At 40.1% G+C, this 15933-nt stretch overlaps 3 protein-coding genes across 3 annotated transcripts; 1 reads left to right on the top strand and 2 right to left on the bottom strand.

Annotated features, from left to right (window-relative positions):
• Nucleotides 1-551: 551 nt before the first annotated feature.
• LOC130906854 (uncharacterized) lies at nt 552-4817 on the bottom strand. Its single transcript, XM_057821521.1, has 2 exons — nt 4149-4817; nt 552-2777 (listed from the first exon to the last, which is right to left on the bottom strand). The coding sequence occupies exons 1-2, from the start codon at nt 4815-4817 to the stop codon at nt 552-554; spliced, it is 2895 nt and encodes a 964-aa protein (XP_057677504.1).
• A 1313-nt stretch (nt 4818-6130) lies between these two features.
• On the top strand, nt 6131-10093 carry sc5d (sterol-C5-desaturase). The gene is made up of 5 exons (XM_057819983.1): nt 6131-6204; nt 7079-7296; nt 8550-8682; nt 8755-8855; nt 9091-10093. Exons 2-5 carry the CDS (start codon nt 7087-7089, stop codon nt 9529-9531), a joined length of 885 nt encoding a protein of 294 aa, XP_057675966.1. The 5' UTR covers nt 6131-6204; nt 7079-7086; the 3' UTR covers nt 9532-10093.
• Nucleotides 10094-11821: 1728 nt separating this feature from the next.
• plekhb1 (pleckstrin homology domain containing B1) lies at nt 11822-14623 on the bottom strand. The gene is made up of 6 exons (XM_057819984.1): nt 14439-14623; nt 14214-14366; nt 14036-14138; nt 12408-12447; nt 12246-12336; nt 11822-12128 (listed from the first exon to the last, which is right to left on the bottom strand). Exons 1-6 carry the CDS (start codon nt 14473-14475, stop codon nt 11995-11997), a joined length of 558 nt encoding a protein of 185 aa, XP_057675967.1. The 5' UTR covers nt 14476-14623; the 3' UTR covers nt 11822-11994.
• Between the last annotated feature and the right edge of the window lie 1310 nt (nt 14624-15933).

The following is a 15933-nucleotide window of genomic DNA, read 5'->3' on the forward strand; positions in this document are numbered from 1 at the left end:
AGGGGTGAACGGCATTTTTCTGTACATCAGGCTTTATTAGCCAAAAGTATCAGACTGTTGCCTTTCAATCATTAGGTAATGCTCGACTGTTTGACGCTCCTTGGAATAATGATCGTTGGCAACCACGAGAGTTGAAAGTAAATTGTCAATAGTTGAAAGGGCTCCTTGTGCCACTGCGCCAAATAGAGAAATCAGCCAGCTATGTTTAATAGAATTTCCATCAGTGCTCAACTGGTCTTTGAAATAGGTTCGCTAAGATAATGGCTTCTTGGGTTCATTACCTCATTGTCAAATTAGATTTCTTTTTCTCCTCCAGGCAGATTGCAAAGTGATTACAGATCACCCAAAGAAGCCTCCAACTTTAGCAGTATGAAATCTGTGCGTGGGACAGCAATGTCAACCTATCTCAAAGGGGTGTGAAGTAGAGAAAACTTGTTATATGTTGCTGGACATATACAGAAACGCTGGGTGGCCTTCTGAGACGCTCCCTCTTTTCCACGCTTCCTTTTCTTCTACTGCTACCCAACCTCCTGTTCCTTGTCAATCCTCTCCTATTTGCTTTCCCCTGATCTCTCCTCCTTCTCTATGGCCTCCTGTTCCTTCTTGCCTTCTCTTCTTCTCCTCTTCTCCTCTTTCCTCTCCTCTTCCCTCCTCACCCGTTCTCTCTTTTCCTCTTCAATCCGCTGCACCTCTTGTCTCACCCGCTCCCGCCTCTCCTGCTTGTCTTTCTCAGAGAGGCGGCTAATCATTTTTTCAAAGTAAGTTTCCCGCCTCTCCTCCTTCTCCATTTTCTGCTGTACGGACCCCTCTTTCACCTTTTTGTCATCTTCTGTCCTGTCACTCCTCCCTTCCTCTACAGACTCGTTTGCCCCTGAATCACTTGTTAAGTGCTCAGTAATAGTCTTTTCCACACCTTTAGAACTATCTCTCTCCACTTCCTCCTTTATATCACTCTCTTTCCCCTCAGTATCAACACTTGCTTCCATCTTTGCACTCTCTTCCTCCGCCTTGTCACGCTTTCTCTCTTCAACGACACTCTGTCCTTTATCTTGTTCTGCAGTCCCACCCTTCACCTCCTCCTTTAGGTCCCTCTCACCACCCTCTGTGCCTATGTCATCTTTGCCTTTCGCAAGAGTTTCAGCATCCTCTTTGACACTCTCTTGCTCCGTCCCCTCCTTTTTGTCACGCTCTTCCCCCTCAACAACACTCTCACCCTCCTTCTCTTTGGCACTCTCTTTTGGCTGTTCCTCCTCAGGACGGCCGTCCTCCGTCGCCTCCTTTTCACGCTCTTCTTCAACAGTTTCTCCCTCCGCTTCCTTGGCACTGTCTTTTTCACCTTCCTCGCTCTCTTTAGCATCTTTAGAAACACTTTCTTCTTCATTGCCCTCCTTTCCATCAGTCTCTTTCCCTTCCGTGTCACCCTCCTGTTCTACTTTGACACTCTCTTCCTCACTTGCCTCACTCTGTTTGGCATCTATACTGACACTCTCCTCTTTTGTCTTTTCGTCACTCACTGTCATTTCTGTGACACTACCCTCGTCTGCCCCAACGCTCTCTTTCTCTCCCTCTCTCATCTCCTCAGTCACACTCTCCCCCTCTTCCTTTGCACTCTCTTTCTCACTCGCCTCGCTCTCTTTTCCTTCTTCCTTTCCTTCCACTTTTTCATCACTTTCTTTTTCCTCAACACTACCCTCCTCTGCCCCTGCACTCGCTTCACTACCCTCTTCCTTAGTGACACTTTCTTGTCCACTGTTATTGACATTTTCTTCTGCTTTCTCCTCCTCTTCCACCTTAGCACTCCCTTCACTCCCCTCCTCCTTTGTGTCACTCTCTTTCCCATCCGCCTTGGGACTCTCTTCCTCCGTTTGATCACCCTCTTTCACCTCTTCCGTCGTGGCACCCTCTTCACCCTCCTTTCCCTGGCTGTCATTTTCTTTCACATCCTCCTCTTTGGGACCCTCTTCTCCAACATTCTCTTCAGGTGGTTTGTCATTATTGCTTTGAACATCTTCTTGCCTTTCCTCTTGGTTACCATCTTTCCCTTCTTCTCCCTTGCTCTCCTTGTCTTCCTCTTCTTCCCCAACTTCTTCTTGGTCTTCCTCATCCCCTTCCTCCTGGTTACCCTCGTCCCCTTCCTCCTGGTTACCCTCGTCGCCTTCCTCCTGGTCACCCTCATCCCCATCCTCCTCATCCCCTACCTCCTGTTCCCCCTCGTCCCCATCCTCCTGGTCTCTCATGTCCCCTTCCCCCTGGTCACCCTCATCCTCATCCTCCTGATTAAACTCGTCCCCGTCCTCCTGATCAACATCTTCCCCTTCCTCTCCCTCATCTTCTTGCCCATCCCCATGGTAATACTCTTCCTCTTCATCATCACAGTTTTCCCACTCAGCATCATCACAGTCTTCCCACTCGCCCTCATCTTCCTCATTGCTTTCTTCTTTCTCGTAACTCTCTCCCTCCTCGTCACTTTCTTCATCCTCCGCAGCACTCTCTTCATCCTCCCCACTTTCTTCTTCCTCTTCGCCACTCTCTTTCACTCCCTGGGTGGCCACCTCCCAATTCCCTTCTTCGTCTTTCTCTTCGTCCTCCTCATTGACCTCTTGCATCTCCTCTTCAGAAGTGGCCTCATCCTTGATGTTCTCTCTATCATCTAGCTTGTGGTTACCTCCTTCCCTTGTTTCCTCCTGCTGCTTGTTAGACTCTTTTACTTTATTGTTGGCTCTGCTGTCTGCCTGTTTCAGCCGTGTCCATTCCTCCATTGTTCTGACAGCAAGCTCCTGAAAAGAAATAATAGCGTCATGCACTTTGCAGACAAGGAATCTCAAGCATACAGTATAGTATACACAGCTAAGTAATTGTAATGTAAAAAAAAAAAAAAAATCAATTTCCACTATTATTGTGCCCTTAAATTTTCCAACACAGTTGGAAATGTGCAACTAGAAATACCATGTGGATGTGTCTGTGTGCATTACAACTGGGGATGTACTGTTCAAAATTAAACAGTCTCTTTCAAACATATTAACTCATCAGATGCGTTTAAAGATCATTTATAGACTGTTTTGGGCAAATATTTATTGTTATTTGAAAATGTTCATAATTCCCTACACCTTAACAAAGGCCACACTTCCTTCTTAAGTGTTTTTTTTTTCCCTTCGGAAGGTTTATAGCCCATACAAATACCTAACATGTGTGAGCATCGGTCCCCGACTGTATTTTTGGCATTGGCAAGTTCATTTTGTTCCAGTCCTGCAACAGCGTGTGCAGCAGGCTTTAGAAGACTTTTTGCCTCTCATCCGAGCAGAGCTGTCCTACCTTGCCTTGTTGCATGAACTGATGAAGCCTGCTCGGATGAGAGGCGAAACATCTTCAAAGACAACCACAACAGTCCAGTTGCAATCGATTCAATGGCTGGAGAGTGAAATGACCTGGATGAATGAGAATATTCACAGGTAACTTTTTGGGGGATTAATTAGAAGAACTTAAAATTAGTGTAGCACTGATACAATTTTTGGGCCCCCGATACCGAGTCCTATGATGTACCCCTACCATATTTTTTGAAAGTGTAAACATTTTTTTAACGCATACGTGCTTAAATATAAAATAATTGCTATAATGGCTTGGTCAAACACTAATTAATTGTCTGCCATTGACAGCGCTTGGCATCCAATCCATTTGAAGTGAGAGGGTTTGCAGTAAATGAATGAACAATCATTTAATGCCGTATCATTACTGAGGAGGGTGTCAGTATCGGTCCAACACTACTTAGAATGCCAATAGGAATGTGCTGACTTCAATTTAACATACATTACAATGTGATTGGTTTATTTCAAACAGGTGACCTCCCATGGAATTCCAATTTTTCCCCTACTAAATTGTATAACTCAAATTGTGTACGTGTCATCTATGTGCTTTTGTGATTTGATTGCAACAGGTCTTGTAAGTCAAACCAATTTGCAAACAGATATGAAATTACTCAAAGTGTTACCGCATTCTTGGTATATTTCAATTTGTCTTTAAAACCTTATTCACTCATTGGCTGCCATTGACGGCGATAGATTTGATGCCACCCGTTCCTGTTCAAATGGATTGGACTAATATTATATGTTGTATTGTAATTTGAATTAAATGGCATGAAAATGTACACATACCACACGCAAAATGAGGTTCTCAAACTGCTTGACATTGTCTAGGAAATCCTGTCGTTCTTGAAGCAGTTTTTCTTTTTCTCGTTTCCACCTCACTTCCTTTCCAGAGATTTCAGATGACAAAGAGTCTTTGGAAGCTTTCAATTTCTCAAGGTCCAAACTGGTTTTGTATAGTTCGGCCTTTGTTTTCAAGAACATTTTCTCGTTGGCCTTCATCCGGTGAGCCAGCTCAGCTTTTTCCATCACCAGGATTCTATTGTCCGCCTCCAGATATCTCACTTGGGAGGCTATGCTTTTCTCCCGTTTAATCCAGCGAGTTTGCCACACTTCGTTGAGTTGGATGTGGTATTTCTTAAGATCTAAATTACACTTTTGTAATTCAGTGTTGGTTTTCAGTAAAATCCTCTCATTGGCCTCTCGCGTATTGTACAGTTTGGCATATTCCTCTAACAATTTGATGTAATCCAACTCTAGGTGACTCAGGTAGGATGCTATGGTCTCTTCTCTATTCACCCACTGGGTTTGCCACTCTGCATTGAGTTGGAAATAGTAATGCTTAAGCTCTTCAAAACACTCACTCCCCTTTGTCCACAACTGTCTAAACTTCTCAGTCTGGTATTGTAGGAGTTGCACATTTTGCTTTAAGGAGTAATTGTCCTTTGTGGCATCCATTTTCATTGCTATTATGCTCAGTTCAGGACAACATTGGTACTGACAATCTTAGAGTCCCCACTGAAGTTTTTTTTTTTTCTTTTTTTAGCTCTTGACAAATGTGGCTCTAGAACCTATAGTCGCACGACAACGATGATTTGTGACAATGATATCGCCAGAGCAAAATTACTCTAGCCCACAGTCATAGTTGGCCATGATGACAGCCAGAAAAGGGTATACAGCTCTACATCACAGTCATGTGGCTGATAGACTTTGCGATTACGTCATCGTGATGACAAACCAGGTTTAATGGCGACCCTATAGCCATATGACTTCATGTTTCTCGAGAAACAATATTTCAATCTGAAGCAATTGCGACACCTTGTGGATCTCATGTCTTTTATTTTTTTTATTTTTTTTATTTTTATTTTTTTAATTATTATTATTTTTAGGACCGTTGAGCAAATGTCATAAACAGGCCTAAATAATTAATTAATACACTAGGACAAATTAACTCCTTCATGCACAAACATACATTTTTGTTTTGTTTTTCTACCCCTAAAGGACACTCGTTAGTTAACTAATTGGTTGCCATTGATGACGAACGTTCGTTCATTCGCCCCGTCCAGTCAAAATGGAGTGGACGTCTAAATGAATTGGACGTCTATCGCCTTCAATGGCATGCAATGAGTAAAATACTATTAAAAAAAATTACTTTACACTGTTACTAGGAGCCGTAACCACAATGTATTTCTATTTTAATTCACTTTAATTTAATTAATTAAGCTTTTTTAACGTTGTGTTTATTTATAAATTTGTAATTATGAAAAAGGAAGAAAAAAACACAACAAATATATAATAATTATTATTATTTATTTAAAAATAATAATAATAACAATTATAGTGTAGAAAAATATATATATAATTTTAAAAAATATAATAATATAAAATTAAAAAATTAAGTAGCTGTCCACTGTAGTGACCACTGTACTGTACGTGAAGGTATATTGACGTGATTACGTTTTTTTTTTTTTTTTTTTTTTTTTTTTTTTGGTAGCCGATATTCCGTTTCTCAGGTCTCTAAACATGGGACACTTTGCAATGTTATACCTGTATGGTCCCTCTTCCATATCAAACGTAGAAATTGAGCGTTTAAAGGGACTTTTTGGCAACATTTCAGACTCTGTTGAGGTGCGGGGAACAGCGGAAGCCGTGTGCAATGAGCAGATCAGCCTATTGTCCAATGGCGAAGGAGAACAAAGCTGATGTGACCAGAAGCTGCGCTCTCATTGGATTATCAGTTAGTTACGTCTCGCAGCACTTGTCAGTGATTGGTTACTGGCTGGCTAAAGCCCAGCGCTGTACCTTTCAACAGTGTTACAGTCCAGAATAGAGTAACCTAAACCAGGTACAGTATGTTTTTAAAACTAATATTTCATATTACTAAATAAATAATACATGCATTTAGCGTAGTTTTGTTTGTGTGTACACGTTTTTGCAAGCAGACATAACGACGATCGTAAAGTTCTTTTTAAAGACTGTAATTCGGTTTGTATACTAATCTTAAAACAAGGATTTGGTTATTTTAATTTGTGGCAAATTAGATTTTTAAGACTCTTCTGTTATAACAAATAGGTTTGTTCTATCTATTGCTAAAATGAAAGGTTAATAATATGTGTTTTTTGTTTGTTTGTTTACTTAAAAATTATTCTTGTTATTGTTTTGTCAGAACGAGTCTCTGCATGCAAAATTAAATTAGCCCCACCACCTAAGTGGTTAAAATATTCTTTTCAGTAGAAGTACATTTATTGATCTGCTACTGTCCATTTTCGGAGTGCAGTAAAAGTACAAGGGCTGATTTAACCAAAATAATACCTATTTTGATAACTTAGCCAGCTAAAAATTATATTTATGCACACAAAATAGTTCTCATTATTTAACTTGTATCATGCTTGTACGTAGAATAAAAAAAAGTAATTAACGAGAAAAATACACCTTAATTTTATGCTTTTGTCGTCATTAGTTCATGTTTCTGCCGTCCTAGTTTTTTCAAAAATCTCAGTAAGATTGCCAACAATGACTTTACATTCGCCGTTTACTTGTTTATATTGTTTTTGCCTTCTGCTAAGGTTAAAAGAAATAGTGTGTCTTTTCTGAGAAAATAAGGAGTAGAAATTACCTTACATATTGCCAAATGTATAGCATTAAAACAAAAATAATCCAGATTCTCGCCACTGTAACTATGCATAGACATTGCCTGTTTACACTGTGTGTATATACAGGTACAGTCATGGATCTTGTGTTGAATGTCGCTGACTACTACGTATTCACACCCTACGTGTACCCGACGTCGTGGGCAGAGGACGGCGCCCTGCGGCAGATCCTCAGCCTGCTGGTAGTGACAAACCTTGGTGCCGCGATTCTCTACCTGACCCTGGGAGCCCTCAGCTACTACTTTATCTTTGACCATGACCTTATGAAACATCCACACTTCTTAGAGGTACTACTCCACAGCATTGCACCTTATGTGGTACAATCATCAAATAGTTTTGTTTTGTACAATTGACTGTTTATTCTTATATCTTGAGAAAAGACTGCTACGTTCTTGGACGTAGATATGGTACAGACAGTTGCCTCAGAGTCTGGCATTATCTTTTTTAGGAACAATTGTTAACTAAGGTCACTCCTTAAATGTCTTGTTCTTATACCTTTGACAATTTTAGGGAGTAAAATATTATCATTCGGTAATACATTTCTAGACTGTACCTTTTGTGGTACAATGGTTCATTACTGGGGGATGATACCCTTAGAAAAAATGCCAAAGGTTGGCTTTGAGTCCAATAATTAGCTCTATGGTGTACGTGATGACTCTTGATTTTTACACATTGGAAATACTGGTTGAACCTGGATACATGCAATCAGTTATCTTAGAGTCCAATAATTAATCTGTTGCAGTAGTAGATAGACTGTACCTGCAGTTACTCAGGAGTTTAGGTCAATTGACTGACCTTTAGTGACATTAATGGACCCATTCAGAATCCCAGCTTCTGCTGTACATGAGCATGAAACTTTAGCCTTAAATCTAGGGATGTCCCGGTCCGATCACGTGATCGTAAATCAGGCTGATCGCGCCACTTTTCAGAGAATCGGGTGAATGGGGAGCGGATTTTTAATGAAAAAAAATATATATTTATGATTTTCTGCTTCATGCTCGAACAGCGCCACAGCCTGTCACCCTCCCTCCTGCTAAGCAATGCAGCCAAACTGTCCAGCTTGTGTTTGGTACTTAAGGTTAACGATGATTTTGGCACTTAAAGTTATCGATGATTGACAGGTTTGTAGCTTTCATCTTGCCAAAGACACTTGGTAGCTCTACGAAAGTCAGAAATGTGACAATTATCATTACACTTGCATAAGTGTGCTGTGGCAACTCATTGTGTAAGTGAAATGCTGTTCTCAGCAGCGTAAGTGGATTTGAGTGGACTCACTCAATAAAGCATTTAATCAAGACAAGCCATTTTCTACGTTATTCTTGTTTAAAAATAATTCACATTATGAAGGCGGCACAGTGGGACAGTAACATGTTAAAAAAACCTTTTTTGTTATATGAAACCGTTTTTTTCGGTATTGGATCAGGACTCTGTATCGGCAGATTCTCAAAATCGGGTGACTCAGACTCGGGTGTAAAAATATGCAATGTAAAAATGTGCAATCAGGACATCCCTACTTGAAACCAACAATTTCCTTATTCAGAATCAGGTTCGGCGTGAGATCAAATACGCACTGACCTCACTGCCGTGGATCAGTATTCCAACGGTGGCCTTGTTCTTCGCCGAAGTTCGAGGTTACAGCAAAGTGTACGACAACGTCCACGACTCTCCATTGGGTATGTCCGCACAATGTTACTGGGTTAAATTTTTCAATGTTTGTCAGTGCTGATAGATATGTGATTCTGCAGGGTGGACTGGGCTCTTCCTGAGTATGGTATCTTTTCTACTTTTCACCGACATGTGCATTTATTGGATTCATAGGTTCCTACATCATAAGCTTATTTATAAGGTTAGTACAACCACAGCCATGTTACAGGTTTTACGATTATGTGTATAAAATCGGTTTGACAATGTTGAGAGGGCTCTGTTACTGTATTTTTCCTGCTCAGAATAGAAGAAATCAAACTAAAGATTACAGATCAAAGACATTTCTTCAAAATTCCTACAAACTATTTATGAATCATTTTTCTACCATGGGTGACATGTGTGTTATAAACCAGCAATCTCCTTTGCCTTGACCACAGCTCTTTCACAAACCGCATCATGTCTGGAAGATTCCCACACCATTCGCCAGCCACGCCTTCCATCCGGTGGACGGCTTCATGCAGGGGCTCCCATACCACATCTATCCATTCCTTTTCCCCCTCCACAAGGTGCTATACCTGGCCTTATATGTCTTTGTCAACATTTGGACCATCTCCATCCACGACGGTGACTACCGTGTACCCGGTGCCATGACGGGAATCATCAACGGCTCGGCGCACCACACAGACCACCACTTGTTCTTCGACTACAACTACGGCCAGTACTTTACGTTGTGGGATCGCATCGGGGGCTCTTACCGCCACCCGTCGGCCTTGATGGGCAAAGGTCCCCACGACCTGATCCGCAGGCTCCGGGCGGAGGCAAAGTTAGACGGCAGCAAAGCAAATGGACAGAGAGACGTCATGTGTAAAGAGGAGTAATTTTCCTTTCCCAAATACAGCCCTGACACCTTTATAGGGGTACGTGACTATGTTTGGTAATTAAAAAAAAAAAAAGTCCACATATTCACCTTTTGGTTGGCCACAATATTAAATATTTGCAGCCAACATGAATGTTATGTCAACATTCGTGGACTCCAGGTCTCAATTCTAATTTTAAAAAAATATATTAATATTGATCATTATTTTTATAGAATGTTTTTATGGATAAATAAAGTTTTAATAACTAAAAATTTAAATATAAAACTGAAATACACTTAGATCATGGACCCAATAGCAATCCAAAGATGTTGTTTTCATAGTATTTACCTCATTAGTTGCCATTGACAACAATCGATGTACAATTAATAAAAACTATGAAGACTGAATGCTCATCTTTTAGTGCCATCCATTTTCATTCGCTCTCCCAGTCGAATTGGAATGGACGTCTGAGTGCCTTATAAAGGATTAAAGACAATCGGTAATCTTACATTGTGCTTGCAAAATACAGTGGGGCAAATAAGTATTTAGTCAACCACTAATTGTGCAAGTTCTCCCACTTGAAAATATTAGAGAGGCCTGTAATTGTCAACATGGGTAAACCTCAACCATGAGAGACAGAATGTAAAAAAAAAAAAACAGAAAATTAAATTGTTAGATTTTGAAAGAATTTATTTGAAAATCATGGAGGAAAATACGTATTTGGTCATAACCAAAAGTTCATCTCAATACTTTGTTATGTACCCTTTGTTGGCAATAACGGAGGCCAAACGTTTTCTGTAACTCTTCACAAGCTTTTCACACACTGTTGCTGGTATTTTGGCCCATTCCTCCATGCAATCTTCTCTAGAGCAGTGATGTTTTGGGGCTGTCGTTGGGCAACACGGACTTTCAACTCCCTCCACAGATTTTCTATGGGGTTGAGATCTGTGACTGGCTAGGCCACTCCAGGACCTTGAAATGCTTCTTACGAAGCCACTCCTTTGTGTCCACTCCTGGCTGTGTGTTTGAGATCATTGAAAGACCCAGCCACGTATCATCTTCAATGCCCTTGCTGATGGAAGGAGATTTTCACTCAAAATCTCTCGAAGCATGGCCCCATTCATTCTTTCCTTTACACAGATCAGTCGTCCTGGTCCCTTTGCAGAAAAACAGCCCCAAAGCATGATGTTTCCACCCCCATGCTTCACAGTTCTTCGGATGCAATTCAGTATTCTTTCTCCTACAAACACGAGAACCTGTGTTTCTACCAAAAAGTTCTATTTTGGTTTCATCTGACCATAACACATTCTCCCAGTCCTCTTCTGGATCATCCAGAAAACTTCAGCGGGGGGACATGTCTGGCAGTGCAGGATTTGAGTCCCTGGCGGTGCATTGTGTTACTGATAGTAGCCTTAGTTACTGTGGTCCCAGCTCTCTGTAGGTCATTCACCAGGTCCCCCCGTGTGGTTCTGGGATTTTTGCTCATCGTTCTTGTTATCATTTTGATGCCACGGGGTGTGATCTTGCATGGAGCCCCAGATCGAGGGAGATTGTCAGTGGTCTTGTATGTCTTCCATTTTCTAATAATTGCTCCCACAGTTGATTTCTTTACACCAAGCGTTTTACCTATTGCAGATTCAGTCTTCCCAGCCTGGTGCAAGTCTACAATTTTGTCCCTGGTGTCCTTCGACAGCTCTTTGGTCTTGGCCATGGTGGAGTTTGGAGTGTGACTGACTGAGGTTGTGGACAGGTGTCTTTTATACCGATAATGAGTTAAAACAGGTGCCATTAATGCAGGTAACGAGTGGAGCCTCGTTAGACCTTGTTAGAAGAAGTTAGACCTCTTTGACAGCCATAAATCTGGCTTGTTTGTAGGTGACCAAATACTTATTTTCCACTCTAATTTGCAATTAAATTCTTTAAAAATCAAACAAGGTGATTTTCTGTTTTTTTTTTTTTCCCACATTCTGTCTCTCATGGTTGAGGTTTACTCATATTGACAATTACAGGCCTCTCTAATCTTTTCAAGTAGGAGAACCAAAGCATATTTGGTGGTTGACTAAATACTTATTTGCCCCACTGTATATAACCAGTTTTCGCCATTTTGAAGTAAATTTTGACTTCTTTTTGCCTTCCCTGTCATTTGGTAAGCATTCATCATAGGTTAGAGAATTGAGCATCTCAGTCCCAGTCTTGAAGATGTACCTTACTGTGTAAAACTCTTGAGGGCTTAACAATGTATCTAAACTGTTTGACATTTCAAGTAAAACAAGCAGGCACTTAACTTAGTACATGTGGTTCATGTTCTGTACTTTATCACAAGCCAGATAAGCATGAAGTCACACAGCAGCAACTACTACAATTAAGACAAATTGCACATTAGTAGCATTGACAGTGAAAAGAGCAACTGAGGATGCAAACTGAATATACAAAAGAAGTGTCTCATCTGAATTGTTAGGCTAAAGATGCGGCATTAAATCCATCTCAGCAGAAGAACATGGGTGCCCAGAGGAAGGAGCGCATGGCGGCACCTGCCGCCATGCCCGCCAGTAATCCCATGGCGAGGTGGTCAAACACTCCGTCGAAGGGGTCTCTCTGAACAATCACATGATGGGTGCCTGAGGAGGGAATGGAAATTAAACTCGGATCAAAACAGGGCTTTGATCATGTTGAATTCACCAATTTCACTCTAAAATAGTAAAACCCTCTAATACGCATTCCATAAAGCAGACTACCTGGTCCTACTCCGGGTGTCAGGTAGACTGTGTGATAATTGTTCAGGGGTATGGCATGATAAGAATCATCGTAGGGGTCATACGTAAACACCTGGGGATGGGAAAAACAGTCTCAAATGAGATATTTTGCAACCAAAAACAATCCAAGAACCTGCATCTCACCGAGTTTCTCCTGGTCTCAAGCATTGTCAGTTTCCACGCCCTGAAAGAAAGGAACAAGATAGATACTGTAGATGTCAATCCATTTCTGTCATCCCTACCAATTCAAATGGATTGAACATCTCTTGCTCCCAATGGCAGAGAATATAGAGTAAATAAAGCGCAATTTTATTGAGACTCACCCAAACATGACTGTTTTAGCAGGTGCTGATGTTTTGGTTAGCAACACTGTTCAGTGTTCAGCAGTTGACTTTAAAGTTTGTGTTTGAAAATGAGCACCAGAAATAATTCCAGTCAACACTTTATAGGGCAAGCCAATTTTTTTTTTTTTTTAAATTATTTAACAAAATAAATAAACGTAACCCAATAAATACCTGCATTCCACAAATGTCATATTTTGGGTCATGTAAGCCATGCCTATGCAGTGGTGCTTGAAGTCACTCACAGCAGAGGGTGCATAGGATCTTTTTTAGTTTTTCCCATCCAAAAACACCCATTTTGGTCAAAATTTCTCATGATCGTGTGTTTTCTCCATATAAGGCGTGCAAAAAGGCAGTGCACGCATGCTGGATAGTTTATGTACTACTACTGGGCAACTACAAAGACAGCTTTCTATTTCAGCTGCAGTATGTGTTGGAGATTTTGTATTAGAAATAAAAGCGCCCTGTATTATAATGCAAATCCCTGCAGCTAGATGGCGCAATGACAAACGAACACATTTGAAATTTTAAAGGGCCAATGAGCCTCGGTTTAATACCCCTTTTCACAAGACTAAAATAAATTGCACACGAATATCCAACCACTCTGCACGGCAGTAGGTCAACTGCAACAACAAACAATAATATGGCTACTATTCAAGCATGTCTTATCTATTTCATTGAATTTTATAAAATGTTGCTGCTTTTGTAAAGAAAATAATTGCTAACTCGTTTTTGACGCTTATTCAATGTGACACGGTAGCAAGCGAGGTCTTAGGTGGTGTTATTAACAGCAACAACAAAAACTTTCAACATATACATTTAGTCCCCAAAGTTAAATACGATATTGTTTCCATGTTTTATCTTTTTATAACAAAAACAAAAAGAATCTACCAAAACACTTTTTCTCCCCAACACCAGGGGGTGCTGCAGCGGGAAGTGTCCCCTGCCACTGTGCCTGTACACTAAATGTTAATATTGTGACCTACATGACCCAAAATGTGATGTCCACACATGTGGATGCCAGGTCTCAATTATAATTACAGTATATGATTTTGATGATAAATCACTATTTCTTATAGAAATTAGTTATGACCAAATAAAATTACAAAAAAACAACAACTAAATTCTAATGAATAAAAACACAAGGTTATGGGCCCCAATAACACTCTAAAGTTTTTATTTTTTTATTTTTTTTTTTAAGTTATAGTAATTTAAATAATACCTGTCTGATGTTTTTATTAATCTTTATAAATTTCACATCTGCTCTTCTAGGAGTGTGCTTTGTGGCCTTAATCCATGAAAACACATTATGTAAGATCATCATTGATAATAAGGTTTCATAAAATGTCATCATGTTTCAATAGTATTTTTGGAGATGCTGCTGTTTTGGTTAGCAAAAGATCACATAGGCTTGCCAGATAAGAGACCTACACAGATTCGTCCTCACTGTTAGCGCAGAGGTTCATTGTTGAGCTGTCCTTGAACTGCACAACGATGATATTCTCCTGGGGGTTAGTTTCAGGAGGCGTCACCCCTGCAATCATCCCACACCCCACAAAAAATTTAACTTCATGCGGCTGCTTGAGATTCCTAATCAGCAATGCTGTACCTCGACACTCTAGGCCACTGCGCACATCTACACATGTGAATTTGAGGTTGACGCGGTGCTCCAGTTCTCGCCGACTATCGCTCTTGTAGAAGCAAAGGCTGCCATCCACCCATAGGTCACACCAGTTCAACTTCCAGCGCTTCAGCACAGATGCTAGATGGCAGGACATACGATCTATCGTTCCAATAACAAGTTACGGTTGGCCTGGTATTATAATGTACTCACTCTGTCTCCAAAGCCAGCCTGACCTCATGAGCGCCATGTTTGTCACCTCTTGTCCAAGTACAGGGAAAGACAGAAACAAGAAGGAGGGCTTTTTTTGGGTCACTTACGAGCAGACCGTGTTGTTGCACTTGTTTATTTTGCACCTGACAGATTATTCTTTCTCTGGTCACGGTTGAGTCACAGGATAATTCTGGATTAGGCAGGCTCTTGCTTGGACACACCCATTCTATTCCTTAATTTCACCTGGATTTATTTCCCTTCTGGACCAATACACAAGTTTAAAATAAATGTTCTTGTCAGACACCTTGAATTGCCATACCCTTTTTCCAGATCATGTTTTGTTTTATTAACTGTTCAATGTAAACCCACCGTGACATTATTGCATAAGGATTAGTCCATTTTTAACTGTCTCTGTGCAGGTCAGTTACATGAGTATTCTATTTATGTATTCAACAATTCCCTGATCATTAAATTGAAAATACTGTATATAATTTATTTATTTATTTATTTTTTTCAACATTTACACTGCAGTTACAAATTACAACCATAAAAATGAATGAGCAAAACATGAAAGTGGTGCAATTCTGTCAATCTTGTCTTGTATCTTTAACTAAAACACACACACACACACAAACTGGATTTGTGTTTTGGTACTGGTCTTGCTAGCGCAAAAACAACATGTGCTGGATTTCTGATCAGGGTTTGCTGTAATTATTAAAAATAATAAGAATATTTAATAATTCTTTGCAAAATTATTTTCTATTGTGTGAAATTGATTTATTTGTAATTGATTCAAAAATCTTTAGCAATGCATAATAAATTGTACTGTATTTGTATTATTTATCTTATTATTTTACTTCCTCATACCTCTATGTTGTGATTTGTACAGTAGTTGCGCAAGGAGAGCGCTGACCGAATTTAAATCAGTTTAAAATTCGTCATTTCCTTCACAGTGGGCGGGGTTACCTCAAACATCATATATAAGACTAGATGTCAATTGAGCGGTGTTAACCAATAGGTACGTGCGTTGTCACTTGTCGGCCATTTCGCGCCTGGGCTGTTCGCTTTGAATTCTTTACTTATTTATTATCATTATTATTACTCTTTTACTGATTTTACAACGACTTTGTTTTTCATAAACATCAGCGACACAGTAAGTTAGCTGCTTAACTAAAAAAATAATTAGACGGTTCACAAAAAAAAAAAAAAAAAAAAACACATCCAAGCCAAATAATAGCCACATTAACACAGTTTGTTATGAGCCAAGCCGTTTGTAAATCCGTGAAGAATTCAATGAGTTCGCGTATTTTAATGGAGAAAATCATTCACCGTGCCTCTACGATTTCCCGATGCAAGATGGCCGCTAACTACTTGCGCCGCTAATTTCGCCTTTGGAAATCTACCCTTGAATATATCACACCTATGTATGGTGACACTGACGTTCCAGTCAAAACAAATATGTAGTTTTTCTCATACTATATATTTTTTTCATATG

The sequence above is a fragment of the Corythoichthys intestinalis genome, chromosome 18 (genome assembly GCF_030265065.1).
Source record: "Corythoichthys intestinalis isolate RoL2023-P3 chromosome 18, ASM3026506v1, whole genome shotgun sequence".
Classification (NCBI taxonomy): Eukaryota; Metazoa; Chordata; class Actinopteri; order Syngnathiformes; family Syngnathidae; genus Corythoichthys; species Corythoichthys intestinalis.